The following is a 16,725-nucleotide window of genomic DNA, read 5'->3' on the forward strand; positions in this document are numbered from 1 at the left end:
TTTTTTTTAATTTTATCTAAGCTTTAGTGACTGCGGTGCTTGTAAATGGGGCTTATGTAGCAGCTATTTACAGTTACCGCATACTGATCGTAAATGTGCTTTTTGTTTTAAAATGTGCTTTATTAGTGGTATGCACCATGTTTTGTCACATGTTTCTTTTACAACACAATTCACGCCCCTGAGGCTCTGCTACATAACTAATTTGACAGCTCAGCAGCACATGCTGTCTATGCAGATACTGTTCTGTTTCCTTTTATGTTTAAATTCATTTCCCTCCTGACCAGGAATAGCTGCGCTTTTCCATTTTAATAATAATCGGACTGTAGACTAAAGAGGTGCTTTTATTTAGACAGAAATGTGTCATCCCTTATAAAAGCTTAGTAAAAGCATAGCAAAGTGTAATTAAGCATGGTAAAGCATAGGTAAGCATTGTAAAGCCTGGAGAGGTATGGTAAAGCATATTAAAAGCATGGCAAACTGTATAGTTTAACCATGGGAAAAGCATGCCAACACTGCACAATTACCATGCAAATTTACTGTGCTAAACATTATGTGACATATTGAAAGGAAATGGATATTCTCTACTGAGACAGTGGGCACAGTGGGGAAGTAAATATCTTTGGTAGCAATGCACCACTAGCATCCTTTATCTGTGTCACAATACTGTCCCAGTACTTGTTGGATAAAATAAACCAATATCTATTTTTAACAAACAGTGCAAGACATATAAAGCTGAGTCATTTATTTGTATTTTGAACACAATTTCTTGCCTGCAATCGTAGGAAAATACCAGCCAGGCATCGACAAGCCAGATCCAAAGACATGGAAAGCCAATTTCCGCTGTGCGATGAACTCCTTGCCTGACATAGAGGAGGTGAAAGACAGAAGCATTAAAAAGGGGAGCCATGCCTTCAGAGTCTACAGAATGCTAACACTGACAGAAAGACCTGTAAAAAAAGGTAATTTAAATACTGCATTTACAAAACCTGTTTAACAAAACTTTATGTAGTGAAAACATCTGTATGTGTTTTTGTTTTCTCTTTTTGAGGGTAGAAAATTGCCCTTATTTGTGTATTCTAAAATTGTGCAAATGTGCAGTTATTTAGCATTTCTGGTATTCCAACAGCAACAGGCATTGTTTCGGTTTCTAAAGAGATACCACATATTGCATCTGCTATTGCTATGTAAACATTAGAATAGGGTTGTGTTAGAACATGATGCTCCAGTTTTTAAATGACAGTTTGTAAAATTCAAGTTCATTTTATTGAGAAAGCGGATGTGTTTATTCCAGAAATATTATGCTTGTTATTGTTCCTGCATATTAAATATTTTTTTTAGTAGACATGAGATACACTCTGTGTTTGTTTGAACTGGATTAATAAACTTTAGGCCCCAACAACTGAATCAGACATAAAAAACACACACACACACATAAACAGGATATAGAAAAAGAATATACTGAACTGCTTACAGATTAGATTATCATTGAGCTTATATGCAAGACCCAGGCATTTTGTAGCCATGCACAGTTAGTCATTTATTTGTATTACTAATACTTTGTACTAATTGTATTAAAGCAGCTCCTTTGTAATATAGCCTTTGTTGAAGATCGCACAATTCTTTCAGTTGGTTTCCTTTATTGCTTAATTGGTAATCCATCGCAGTACCACGGTGCCACATCACTACCAGTGAGCTACAGGATCAGTAACACTGTGCAATATCAATTCCATAACCATTGTGTTGTGATTGCTGGTACTGTGCTCTGGAAAGAGTTCTGGTAAAAATGTATTTAAGGTAATGCAACACAGTAACAATAAGATCAATTTAACTATCTTTGCCAAGCTAGCAGCGATACAGTCAGTAATTATTTTTGTTTTGCAGGAAAGAAAAAAGTGGATAAAGACAAGATTAAATTAATTAAGGTAATGTACTTTTTTTTAATTTTTTTTACTTTTTTTGTGATGGGAAAAAAAACCAAGTTCTACTGCTGTAGCTGTTTATACAGTAGTACCCATACGCACCCCTTTATTACAATACATACAGTACTGGGGATCCACAGGTATTGTAAGAACTTCACTCAAAGCCAGTTCAACAGCCCAAGAGGACAAAGCAAATACACTGAAATCTGAAATACAGTCTAAAATATTGTTTCTGTTATATTCCAGCAATATAGTGCTTTGAATTTTTTGTCTGATTTAATGGTTTAATGTATTGTAAAACAGAGTGATTAAACATTAAAGCCTATTCATTTGAGCTAATTATGCTATGTCCATTTATATGCTAACTTAATCCGCTTCTATTTGCATGCATTCGTACTGTCTGTATATCACTGTTCAACCTTCACTAAAATGTAGTTTCTTACAAAATCGCAAAAATAAAGAGCTAAATTAGCTAAATATATGCATAGCTACAATTCCTTGTAATAAGATAAAAACCAATTAACTCCCTTGGCAGCTAGGAGATATTTTAGATATTTAAATAGTGGCAAATACAAGGGGAGGAAGAAGTTGATGGTGCAGTATAAGGCAGAAAAGAATACACAAAGTACACAGCTGTACACAGCTACAGCTTTGTAACATGGGAAACATCTGTCTCCCATGTTTCTACAGTCACAGTGGTATTAAAGACAGTGAAATGTAGCATATGAAAATCAGTTCAAAGGGTTAATTAAGAGCATCTCTTCCACTCGTACACTTCTGAGTTTCTGTATAGCCCATACAAGTCCAACTATTTCTTCTTTTCTTCAACAGCTGGAGAGGCCCTGTTCCCCAGGAAATGGGACCAATAGAGCTGAAGCACAGTTGAATGTCGTAATTAAAGAGGAAGTAACGGTGGACAGTACTGTTGGCAATCTCTTAGGTAAGCAGATTAGGTTCTATCTCCTGAAAATATTCTTCATCACATATACTCATACAAAGTCTATGAAATGCTATACTGGTATATTAAATTAAAACAAATGCATATAGGAGTAAAAGGCCCAAAGTATAAGCAGTCAAAACATATTGAAACCATTCAGGGTTGGCTTTTTCTTAAAAAATTAACCACCCTGGTGTTTAAGAGACAAAAAAATAGACAATAGACATATAGAAACCCCATTCCCAAAACATTAAGAACAGATTTAAGGGATTTTGTTATGAATAGACTAAAATGAGTCCGCTTTTAAAACGTTTTATGAAACTGTCAAAAAGTTTGTTGTAGACTGAGAGTTTACTGTGCACTTTTGTGTTGTGCATATGTGTTTTTATTGGGACACAATGAAAGGTCTGTGTGGAGTAGATAACAGCAGTAGAAGAGAGTTCAGTCACAGAACTGTGAAGTCCCAGCAGGCAATGGGCTGGTGTTGTAATTCACTGGGCTGGCATGGTGTCAAGTTAAACTGGCATTGTATTTGTATGTATAACCCATGAGTCTGCCCACCTGCCTGTTTGTTCTGTGCCTTTATTTGTTGACCAGCTCTTCAGACAAAAGTAAGGGGGCCTCTGATTTAGCATTAACTATATTTGTGTTTTTTAAAATGGTTTGTAAAATTAGGTTTGCTGAGCCAAACAAATAATATGAACTGTACCTGACCCATTAAAATCAATTGAAAATCAGAACGTTGATTTAAGACTGTGCATGGCTTGTGCCATGGGAATTATCTTGTTAATAACCATAAGTCATTTTCCCAATTACTAGGCTTATGGTTATTGCTTAATGTTGGTTAATTAAACTAAATATATTGCATTGTTTTTCTGTGTGACATTCAGCTTTAAATTGCTGTTCATACTTCTGCTACTGCTAAGGATAAATAATGCTGTTGAAGAATGAAAGAATGAGGAGGATTAGGTCCTCAGCTGTAGTATTTGCCTCTAAGAGATACATGTAGGTTTGTCTAGGACAGCAGGTTGAGGGTCCCCAGCATAGCAACCACAGGAAGGGTGATGTTTGTGCACTAAGTAATTTTGTCTATACAGGGAATTATGTTTTTTTATTTCTTGTTGTTCAGTTCCTATGTACAGAATGTTATCTTGAGAATTAGCTCCTGACTACAATATAACAAAAACACAGCCCACAAAGAGTGAACCTTGTAGAATTAATAATATTAATTATTAATAGAGGCTTGTGCGTGTTGTTAATCCTGGGATCGTAACACCTGCGGCTGCTATTGATTCTTTATATTTTATTATTTCTTTGGATGCATATCCCACAAGTGTACCATATCATGGGGCAAGCAGTGTGGAGTAGAGGTTAGGGCTCTGGACTCTTCACCAGAGGGTCGTGGGTTCAATCCCAGGTGGGGAACAGTGCTGCAAGGTATTTTACCTAGATTGCTCCAGTAAAAACCCAACTGTATAAATGGGTACCTGTATGTAAAAATAATGTGATATCTTGTAACAATTGTAAGTCGCCCTGGATAAGGGCATCTGCTAAGAAATAAATAATAATATCAAATAACCAATTAAATGTGAATGTAAACAGCATGATCCAAAGAGACACACTAAAAAAAATAAACAAAAACATCTGTTATACTGACACCAAAGATGGGACGAAAATAATTGTGTACTAAGTAGACTATTGTAAAAAAGAAAATGCACTAAAATCATTACATTTCAATTTAAAATAATATTTTATTATTTTTGCATTGTACAGTAATGTGTACAATGAGCAGCACAATTTATATTGTGTTACCAGTGCACTAGGTATTTATTTGATTTTACTACTGTACTGTACACTGTATAGGCCTACTGTACAGATTTATATTTGTACTTAATGTAATGTGTACAGAGAACACATTCATGTTATTTCAGCACAATGATTATTTTTTTTTGTTTTTTTAAATTGAGCACTATAAATGTATGTATGATTTTTTTTTAAACCAGAAACTTTGTTATTTCGGAAAACCTGTCTGTCTCCAGACATGTCCAGTTTAACGAGGGATTACTGTATAAGGAACAGAAATATTATTATTTATTTCTTAGCAGACGCCCTTATCCAGGGCGACTTACAGTTGTTACAAAATATCACAATACAAAGCATTGCATTACAAAATATTACATTACAGATAAGAGCAGTTATAAAGTACAAATAAGATCAATTTCAAATAAGAACAAAATAAAGAATACAGTAAGTAATTACATTTAAGAGCGAATTCGACTAAGAGCAGTTAACTTATAGTAAAAAATATTTGCTTATACAAGTAAAGCTTATTAAGAGCTTGTAATAAGTATACTAAATGGATAAGAACGATTTCAAATAAGAGCAATTACAAAAAACATGAATACGGATACCTATGAGAGTAAAATCAAGTACAAGATAAGGAAATACAGTTGCTGCCACTTAGAACATGCGTGTTTGTGTTAACGTGTTTCACCCACAGTAAGCGATGGATGGTATAAACTCCCACACAATAATCTGACATTCAAAATGTCCCCCAATCACCAGTACAGAAATCAAAACAAACAAGCGTGTATGCAGTTAAAAATCTTTATTAAGACACTGTGACAGAGACAAAATGATTCTTGGTGATATATCTCACTCCCGACCTGTGAGGGCGCTGTGTAAAGGGAACAGAATGCCCTGGACGGGATGGCCAGACAATGAATTCCCAGGGTTAGGCTGAAGTTGGTCATCCCGAAAGGGGGCGGAGCTCCGGTACACTAAATCATCGACCCGGAAGGGAAACGATGTGGCAGCCGCGGATTGGAGGAGCTGTTGCACGCGTTAACTAAGGGTTCATGATAGACGGTACAAAAGGGGATGGAACGAGGTGATCTGTTCCTTTGTAATGGTTAATGTGAACCAGAAGGAGAAACCTGTGTTGTTACCGTGAGTGTTTTGTTTGTTTCTTGGTCTGTCTAAAAATACTGTTTGTTATTATTTAGACGGCTCACCTTCACCTTGTTTGCACAATAAACTGTATTTGCACCATTTGACGTTGTTCCTCCCCACAGAGAACTCGGTCCGCTGTGGCCAGTCCCGCCTGTGGTAGTGCGCCTTGGTGTCCCTGCTGTCCCAAAGGCAAAGATAGCAGGGAAACTTGGTAAAACCGCCTTGGAGACCCATAGGAATGCCACCATTGCAGCCTCTTGATGCCATCTCAGAAAAATGCAGATATGTATCCACTTAGGCAGCTGGAACTAAACTGAACTGGTGGGCTTAAGGCCCCTGTATTTATACTACTATTTATATTACTAGAAAGTTCTAGAAGTTACTCCAAGTTTACTCAGCACTGAATCTATCTGGAATGTTCTAGAAAATAGGTAAATTTCAAAATATCACTGTCCTGGTCACAAAAGCAAAGTTTGTGGGGAATAATAGCCATTTTCTATACTTTTGAGGCATAAGCAATTAGGAAATAACACTTACTACCCAGGAACCAAAAAAAAAAAAATGTGTTACAGTGTTATCTGTCAAGCTTTTACTACAGTAAAGTGCTGCTCTTTTTGTTGAAATCTATGTGAATGGCAAGGTAACAAGGGGAAAACAGTTGATTGGTGGATTAGTAAAAGCGATTACTACAGTAATAAGCTGTGTGTTTGTTATTTAAATCTATGTGAATGGCACATAATGAGATTCAAACAGCTGAGTTTGCTAAACAGCTGGCATGCTTAACATGGTATAAATAATGCCTTTGTTATTTAAATCAATGGGAATGGTAAACAGCAAATGCTGTCCAATATAAATGGCTGCCCAAAATAACCCTGTACACTGTACGTGGTGGATACTGTAGTTATAATTAAGAGCAGTAGTAGAATACGGCAAGGTATGGAGCAGTTCAATGCAAGTACAAGCTGATGCAAGTACTGGTACAATTGGGTGCCATATAGTCCAATATAGTGGAGAGTTGTGAGGTTTACAGATGCTGTCTGAACAGGTGTGTCTTGAGGAAGCGCCGGAAGGTGGTCAGGGACTGAGCAGTCCTGATATCCATGGGTAGGTCATTCCACCACTGAGGGGCAAGGGTGGAGAAGGAGCGGGCTCTGGAAGCTGGGGAGCAGAGTGGGGTACAGCTAATCTGACAATGGTGGAGAAGCAGGAGCAAGAGGGGGTGTAGGGAGAAATAATAATCTGGAGATAGGAGGGAGCAGAAAGGTTGAGACAGCGATAGGCGAGTACAAGAGTTTTGAATTGGATTTGAGTAGAGATAGGGAGCCAATGGAGGGAGTGGAGCAGCGGTGTAGCGTGGGAGAAATGAGGAAGGGGTAAACAAGGCGAGCAGCAGAGTTTTGGATGAGCTGGAGCGGACGGATAGCAGAGGCAGGGAGGCCGGCCAGGAGGGAGTTGCAGTAATCAAGGCAGGCAGTATCAGGGCCTGAATTAGGAGCTGTGTGAAGTAGTCGGTGAGGAAGGTGCGAATTCTGCATATGTTGCTGAGGAAGAAGAGACAGGAGCATGCCAGAGATGTGCTGAGAGGAGGAGAGGGAGGGGTAGAGGGTAACACCAAGGCTCTTGGTGGATGAGGAGAGAGAGAGGGTGGTAGATTCAAGAGGAATAGAGATAGAGAAATCAGCGGTGGGGGAAGAAGAGGGGGGAAAAAAGGAGGTCTGATTTGGAGAGGTTGAGTTTAAGATGATGCAAGTGCATCTAGGAGGAGATGGCCGAGAGGCAGGTTGAGCTACAGGAGGAAATGTCTGTCAGAGGGGGGGAAAGGAGAGGAAGATCTGGGCATCATCAGCATAGAAATGATACGAGAAGGCATGGGAGTAGATGAGGGGAACCAGGGAGCAGGTGAAGAGAGAAAACAGGAAGGGTCCCAGGATTGAGCCTTGGGGAACACCTGTCAAAAGAGAGCAAGGGTGAGCCATGCCAGGACACCCGGTACGTGTGATCAGAGAGGTAGGAGGAGAACCAGGCAAGAGCAGTGCTGGAGAGTCCCAGGTCAGCGAGGGAGGACAGGAGAATAGGGTGGTCGACTGTGTCAAAGGCAGCAGAAAGGTCGAGGAGAATTAGGACAGAGGAGACGGAGGCGGCACAGGCAGAGAGTAGAGAGTTAGTGACGGACAGAAGAGCAGTCAAATACCAATGTATTTGACTGCTCCCATGTTTACTGCAAATGTGGTAGACATGGGGTTAAGCTAAAAACAGAAGAGAGATTCATATTGCATAGGAATAGGTTTAGTGTCCCTGTAAAGTATTGTTTCTGTAACCTCTCTGTGTTATGATCAATTTAATTACAATGCAAAAGCTAGGAGTCCTGGTTTGAGGTCCTGCAACTGTATAATAAGACTGCTAAGTTTTTTTTCCCCCCATACCTTGTTGTGGTCACAATACAAAACAGAAAGCACCTTGTGATGGTTTGCCTAATAGAACCAAGTCCCATGTTCTGTTTATTCTCTAGTTTAACTTGATGGAGCAGATTTAAAATTTAAACACACTTGAACAGAACTCAGCTCAAGTCCAGATGAAGTGAACCTACACTTCCAAAAGTCTCTCTTCTGAAACTCTGGACCTACAGTATAGATTTAACCCGAGAGGAATCCTGTCTGTAAGATCTTTATATAAAGTACTGGTACTTTTTCAAAATGTATGACCTTGAAGCCTGGGGTAGATTACATACTCTAATGGTTTTACACATGGTAGCTCAGAAGGGACTGATTAAATAGTCACTATCATTAAGTAATGAATGACCAAATAGGAAGCTTCAAAGCCAACCAACAATGTGGGTTGAATGAGTTTTAAAGACTGGTGCGTCACTTTGCTTTTATATGATGGCTGTTATTTTGAATTCACATTTTCTGTATACTGTACACACTTGAAATGAGTTACTGTTAGGTTATGAATCAGAATGCAGGCATTTTCCCACTTCATTTCACTATTAGAGAATTCTGAACAATCCCTCTCTTATAAAAGCTATTTGTACAGGGGAATAATATTTGACTTGTCATATTGATGTCCTCCAGTAATGCTGTAAGCTGTGCGTTGTAGTACAAGAATCATGCTAACATCCATAATTTGTTATGTCTCCAGTTAATTTTTAACCTTATTTATTGAGCATAATATAATTACTTGCCTCTTGGGTGCACTGTACATGACATCACCAGGATTTTGGAAGAGGAACAAACAGATTTTTCACATTTACTGAAGAAAAACAACCACTATAGATAAGAAAGGACTCCAATTGTGAATATATAAAATCATATATATGCACAATAACAACCTATCAATCAGTGTGTTTACATGGCACTTCAAATCCTGTTCAAATCCGATTATAGAGCAATCAGATTCGAAATCCTGCCAAGTAAACTGTGCAGTCAGATTTGGGAATTGGATTTCTCTCCGTAATCCCATTCCAGGTAATCGGATTTGCGGATGTGGGTTACCCAACTCAAATCCTTTTCAAATCCGATCTTGCTGCCTTGTAACCGTTACAATATTATTTCGGCAGTGCGCACGTGTACTAAAAATCAGACAGCAGTCCTCGCATGAGTGGTTGTGTGTGTTTGGGTTGAGCATGATGTCTCGTCAGAAGGAAGCAGCTTACTACTGGAGTGACGATATCTGCGAAATGGACAAATTAAATGGGAGGGGGTATCTGACACACATGTGTATATCCTTCAGGCTCATAAATGGCTTTACCATTTCGCAGAGCTTTTCAAATGACACTTGTGTCATACGGAAATTCTCTCTCCAATCTGCATCTGTAAATTTCGTAAGTACAGTTATGTACCACCAATCCCTACCTCTTTCTTTGACCCATACAGTATGACTGGGCTCACTGTAACAAAAATGGGGATGTAATCATCAGTATTGCACTGTCTATCTTGCTTTAGAGCTAAACGCTGACAATGGAAAAGCATGAGCATATTTAATTGCATCAACATCATAAATGTTGAGATGGACATTAGGAGAAATGTGTAATTGATCTGCATCCTGACTGGAAAGAAGTTCTGAAATAAAATAGAGAGGAGAATAGCTGTCGCCTCGGAGGCTTATCTGTGGTGGCTCTGCGCCTGCAGGTTCTAGAAATGCCATCGGTAGCAATTAACCCCTGTCAGGTAACAAAATGAATCAAGAAAATCCTTTATTTATTTATTTATTTTTTTAATAAATGATTTTATGTATGTAAACAAATATAACAACAAGATGACTCATCTCTAAATTTGTCAATTTATAAGTAGGGAAGTCCGATTACATCAATGCCATGTATACCGAGATAACTATCGCATTGGCTTATCCAATTGCCATGTAAACTCTGTATTCCGATTGTGAAATCCGATTCTGTGGAATCCGACTACAGAGAAATCCGATTACTTCATGCCATGTAAACGTAGTGAATGTTATCTAAGAAACTACAGTTATTTAGTATTGCTATTTGTTTTAACTCTTCTTACCTGTATACACTAATATATATATATATATATATATATATATATATATATATATATATATATATATACATATATATATATATATATATACATATATATATATATATATATATACATATATATATATATATATATATATATATATATATATATATATATATATATATATATATATATATATATATATATATATATACAGTACTGTGCAAAAGTTTTAGGCAGGTGTGAAAAAATGCTGTAAAGTAAGAATGCTTTCAAAAATAGACATGTTAATAGTTTATATTTATCAATTAACAAAATGCAAAGTGAGTGAACAGAAGACAAATCTACATCAAATCAATATTTGGTGTGACCACCCTTTGCCTTCAAAACAGCATCAATTCCTCTAGGTACACTTGCACACAGTTTTTGAAGGAACTCGGCAGGTAGGTTGGCCCAAACATCTTGGAGAACTAACCACAGTTCTTCTGTGGATTTAGGCAGCCTCAGTTGCTTCTCTCTCTTCATGTAATCCCAGACAGACTCGATGATGTTGAGATCAGGGCTCTGTGGGGGCCATACCATCACTTCCAGGACTCCTTGTTGTTCTTTACGCTGAAGATAGTTCTTAATGACTTTCGCTGTATGTCTGGGGTCGTTGTCATGCTGCAGAATAAATTTGGGGCCAATCAGATGCCTCCCTGATGGTATTGCATGATGGATAAGTATCTGCCTGTACTTCTCAGCATTGAGGAGACCATTAATTCTGACCAAATCCCCAACTCCATTTGCAGAAATGCAGCCCCAAACTTGCAAGGAACCTCCACCATGCTTCACTGTTGCCTGCAGACACTCATTCGTGTACCGCTCTCCAGCCCTTTGGCGAACAAACTGCCTTCTGCTACAGCCATATATTTCAGATTTTGACTCATCAGTCCAGAGCACCTGCTGCCATTTTTCTGCACCCCAGTTCCTGTGTTTTCGTGCATAGTTGAGTCGCTTGGCCTTGTTTCCACGTCGGAGGTATGGCTTTTTGGCCGCAAGTCTTCCATGAAGGCCACTTCTGACCAGACTTCTCCGGACAGTAGATGGGTGTACCAGGGTCCCACTGTTTTCTGCCAATTCTGAGCTGATGGCACTGCTGGACATCTTTCGATTGCGAAGGGAAGTAAGCATGATGTGTCTTTCATCTGCTGCAGTAAGTTTCCTTGGCCGACCACTGCGTCTACGGTCCTCAACGTTGCCTGTTTCTTTGTGCTTCTTCAAAAGAGCTTGGACAGCACATCTGGAAACCCCTGTCTGCCTTGAAATTTCTGCCTGGGAGAGACCTTGCTGATGCATTATAACTACCTTGTGTCTTGTTGCTGTGCTCAGTCTTGCCATGGTGTATGACTTTTGACAGTAAACTGTCTTCAGCAACCTCACCTTGTTAGCTGAGTTTGGCTGTTCCTCACCCAGTTTTATTCCTCCTACACAGCTGCTTCTGTTTCAGTTAATGATTGTGTTTCAACCTACATATTGAATTGATGATCATTAGTACCTGTTTGGTATAATTGTTTAATCATACACCTGACTATATGCCTACAAAATCCCTGACTTTGTGCAAGTGTACCTAGAAGAATTGATGCTGTTTTGAAGGCAAAGGGTGGTCACACCAAATATGGATTTGATTTAGATTTTTCTTCTGTTCACTCACTTTGCATTTAGTTAATTGATAAATATAATCTATTAACATGTCTATTTTTGAAAGCATTCTTACTTTACAGCATTTTTTCACACCTGCCTAAAACTTTTGCACAGTACTGTGTATATATATATATATATATATATTAGTGGCAGAGTAGGGGGAGGAGAGAGGAAAAATGTAGTCCAGGGGTGTGATACAGCTACATCACCTAGAATACCTTAGGGTTTGTAATTAGAGCCAGGCTCTAATAGAATGATGGACACCTGCCTGTAGTTAGGCAGACAGGTGTATAAAAGCAGGTCAAGGTCTGTGTGAAGGTTGTCTGTATATTTAATTTAATATATTAATATATAATTTATTTTCAGCAAAAACTAGTTAATTTAACTTTTCAGTTAGTTGTCCTAATGTAACAGGGTGGAGACTGGGTGCAAACCGGCGACTTAGCGAGCATCTTAACCACTATGCAGATGAACCTGGCCTGTCTGCATTCACGGTTATAAAGCTACCCTCATCTTACCAACAGGGGACAGAGTCCAAACGGCGTGCATCACATAACACTACCCGTTACACTAGTACAGTCTTTCTGCAAAATGACTTATTGCTGAAAGAGTTAAAGATAATAATGAGCATGCCCCTTTAAGCTTTCTTTTTTTTTGTGAGGCAACCAGTTAAGCTCAGGACTGTTCAGTCTTTTACTGCTTTCCACAGTTATTCAACCTTTATTTGTAAATTTCTATTTCTATATTTCTGTTTATATATCTCGTTGTATTTTCCTTTATTTATATTTACGTTGTATATATATATATTGCATATATGTGTTTGGTTTTGTATTTTTATTGCCTGTAACTTATATATTGTTATATTTTAAGTTGCTTTGGATAAAAGCGTCTGCCAAGTAATTAAATAATAAAAATAATAATAATAATAATAATAATAATAATAATAATAATAATAATAATAATAATAATAATCATAATTAATAATAATAATACATTATTTTGAAGAACATGGGCGTTCATCACTATATGAAGAACCGATAATCATCAGCAACCCCCCCGACGTGTGTCAGGTGATCGAGGTGACGACGGAAAGTGAAGACCAGTCCGTCAGCTCAAGCCACGGCTATCCACTCCAGATATCACCTGTGTCTTCATATGGAGGTGAGTGCACTGATCCCATTCTCACAAACAGCACCCATGTAATCACAACATTGTAATTCGGTATTCACTTCTCAACTAGTTAATGCACAATCGGCAATTGGGAACTAGTCCAGAATTTGCAGTGCGGCAAATAAATAATTCACATTTGATATGTGCTGGTGTACAAACACTGTAACAGAAAACAATCCACTGAAAGTGAGTGTACTTTTCAGTTATTTCTTTATGATTTGGAACTGTTTAGCGAGACTTCACACCCTCTCCCTCATAATAAATTCTGTGATTCTGTCACCACTTTCAGCCCTGGTTCAGAGCACAGGAAAGCATCCACAAAAAAACTAACGTGGAGCGGAGGTTTAGGAACAGATGTGTGTGATACAGATTCTAGTTTGCTGTGCTTTTACTGCTCTATACTTCAGACACAGTACTTAGAAATGGCTTTGTTTAATTACTTCTCAAGATATTCATAACTACCTCTGGCTGTAGGAGTAGTTAATTCCCCCCCCCCCCCCCCCAGTGTGTAAAGTCTCCGGACCAATACATACATATCCACCAAAAGCATTTTAAAATTAAACTGAAATGCTTAAATACATTACACTTGGAAGCAACAATAAGCAATGAAATAAGCTTTAATGAAAACTACACTTGATAAAGTTGCCAATAATCAATGGGTAAGCCATCCAACGACACAAATAACGTTATGCAAATTTGTAATTTATACATTTATAATTTACAGTTGCTTTAGAAGTTAGTTTGAAAGCACATTGAATCTCAATCTCAATCTCAGCAGTAGGTAATAGCTGATTGGGGATTTGTTTCCAAGTGGGCAAGGTCAAGCAGTTGTTATTGCGATAAAGATTATCTTACTTTGCACTTACTTCAGCTATCATTTATGTGTGCAAGTTAATATACAACCTACAGGAGGCCCACCCATAACAAAATATACACAGTAACTTACTTTGAAGTTGTATGCAGTATAATGGACACTTGTGAATATTTACAGTAGTTTCTATAAAGGATATTTTACTGCAGTAACTGTCACAAACCAATAGGATGCCCTACTGGAATTTGATTCCTCAGATCTTACAGCTAAATATTCTAAGCTTTTTTTTTTTGTATAAACACATATCAAACATGTAAACTCCGTTCCAGTCATTTGGGCTGTGGCGTTATTCTATGTTACTGTGTTCTAACACTTTATTTAGAAAGTTGCTATTGGCAAAGTTACCATTATTGTGATTATTTGTATCACTTAAAGTACATTGTAAAATTGTGGATTCACAGAACATGTAATTTAGGTATGCAAATTAGTTAGCAAATAAACTTCAGACTTAATCATTCTCTGCTAGCCATACCTCAGTGTGATTATAATACTTTCCAGTATTTATTATGGCATTTTTTAATGTTGAGGTTATACTATCCTATGACTTACTTCAAGGTGACTAAAGGATTTACTATGGCATGTTGTTTATTTTAGGATTTAGAAGTGTACTTTCAAGAAGATTGTAGTCACCTGTTGTATATTTACGATTGTCTCTGTATTTAAATTCTGTATTTGCTAAAAATGCATTAAATTACAAATTGTAATATTTAGTGTAGTATTCTACCATACTAACCACAGTAAGTGTTGCTAAAACTGTAGTATACCCAGGTTGTAGGAAAGAACTACAGTGTATTATAGTCTACAAAAATGTTTTCTTTTTGCAAGAAATGAATGCTGTGAATTGTAGTATTTACTGGAGAACACAGTTCAGAAGGCACTTCTACATTATATACACTGAATTAAAAACAAAAATAATACACAAAATAGCTAAATATTATCTCATAGCAACAGCATTTAAAGTATATAGAGCATTTTTGGAAAGACTTCCCAAGGTAAATTGCTGCAACATAATGACTATAACAATACAGACATCACAACAAAATGATTTGAAAATTATAAGTTAACCAACTCAACAGAACAGTTTCTGAATGTCAGAATTTGCCTATAATAGATCAGTTTACTGTTAATATTTATTATAGAATGAATCTGAAGCAAATATCCAACCAAAATATACCGTCCATACAAATATATCCGATATGCAGTGTTCCTTCCTTGTTTCATAAAAGGAGAATACTCCATGCTTTTTTACAGCCTCCCTGATTTTACACAGGAGTTGTGATGTGATGTATAACAGGCAGCTTAAGAATGCCAGCAGTTTCATTCTCTGCTTTTCACTTTTGTTTTTCCAGCAGAAAGCGAAACAGACAGTGTACAGAGCGATGACGACACAAAGGTGAGAATTCTGACTGGTTTTTTGTACCCATTTAAACTTAACCTATTATTATTATTATTATTATTATTATTATTATTATTATTATTATTATTATTATAATAAAAAGTAAAGAGCAAACATATTTTTAAACCTTAGGACAGTGTTTTGACTTTTTTCATGTAGAATGAATCGGCAGTTTCCACACAAAGCTTGAAAACTTGGTACATTTGCAAAAAGTCACAAATATAGAGTGATTGATGTTTGTTATTGAAGGCTTTTTGGGGATCATATTTCAGGTAGTTGTTCAAAATATCTTATTTGGTTCTGTCAACTTAGCACAGGTTACACTATATTAATATGCTGGCTCTATCAAATTTCCAAGTTGAATACAGGGCAGCTGACCCGGTCAGTCCTATCCAGCTGTACAGCAGTACCTCACAATTTAAAAGTTTACATTCTACTGCAGACAATTATCCCCTGGAGTGTATTTTGCCTTCTTAGAGTATGTATCTAAAATACAATCAATTTGCAAGATGTGAAAGCAGAATATTGCATCTGCAGCTTGTCACCTGAACTGTTCATCCCTGATTTCGTTGGTTGAACAGCCAGTAAACACACAGCAGAGGCCTCATACAGCTATAGTAACCCAGCTTTCAGGAGAAAATAGCAGTTGTTACATTTGGGTACTCCTATTTTAGTTTGGCATTACATTGTATAATGTGGTACAGTATGTAAGGAGCAGCACTGATCTGTTCTGGTCAGAGCTGGACGTTTGCTGGTTTTCAACTGGTTATGCGGGTTGAGCTGGTTTTCTGTTACAGTATGTGACAGGATGCAGTGTAGTGCTGTGGAAACAAATTGAATAAACAGTCCAGCAAGCGTGATTTGGAAGTAAGTAAACAATGAGGTTTTATTAATTGTTTACAAAATAATAAAGAACACCTATACAGTGATCCTGGAATAAATCTGTATGAATGTCATCCTCCAGGAAAAGAGTAATTTACCAGACAGTCCTTTTTCTGTTTTTAAACTCCCCCAGGGTTATTCTGAAACATACAAACACTTGTAATTAAACAGAGATTTGTACCTTCCTCCCACACGTCTCCTCCTCATGTTTCAAAAAACCAACCTTGACTAAGGCAAGCCTGCCTCATGTATACTCAGCCCCGCCCCTGTAGTCAGTGGAACACCAATCCTGTAGGGACAAGTATTCTTAATCTCACATGACTAGAGTGACCGAGATCTGTGTACTCACCTTGCCTTTCCTTCACCAAGATGGCGCCCCCTGTAAGGTGACTTGCATCACAGTCTTAGCTGCCTTTAATGCTAGTCACCACAAG

At 37.5% G+C, this 16,725-nt stretch overlaps 1 protein-coding gene across 6 annotated transcripts in view; it reads left to right on the plus strand.

The window, feature by feature from the left end:
• LOC117421245 (interferon regulatory factor 2-like) overlaps nucleotides 1-16,725 on the plus strand; it is a 45,924-nt gene that overhangs the window by 27,503 nt on the left and 1,696 nt on the right. For 4 of the 6 annotated variants that reach the window (XM_034035387.3, XM_034035388.3, XM_034035383.3 and 1 more), the window contains 5 exons: nucleotides 783-959; nucleotides 1,882-1,922; nucleotides 2,751-2,859; nucleotides 12,978-13,133; nucleotides 15,363-15,406. In XM_034035387.3, the coding sequence (XP_033891278.1) occupies nucleotides 783-959; nucleotides 1,882-1,922; nucleotides 2,751-2,859; nucleotides 12,978-13,133; nucleotides 15,363-15,406 (527 nt within the window). Of the gene's footprint in view, nucleotides 1-782; nucleotides 960-1,881; nucleotides 1,923-2,750; nucleotides 2,860-5,930; nucleotides 10,315-12,977; nucleotides 13,134-15,362; nucleotides 15,407-16,725 lie in introns of those variants that run through there. The other 2 variants (XM_034035384.3, XM_034035389.3) reach the window with 2 other exon arrangements.

Source organism: Acipenser ruthenus, chromosome 1 (assembly GCF_902713425.1).
Source record: "Acipenser ruthenus chromosome 1, fAciRut3.2 maternal haplotype, whole genome shotgun sequence".
Classification (NCBI taxonomy): Eukaryota; Metazoa; Chordata; class Actinopteri; order Acipenseriformes; family Acipenseridae; genus Acipenser; species Acipenser ruthenus.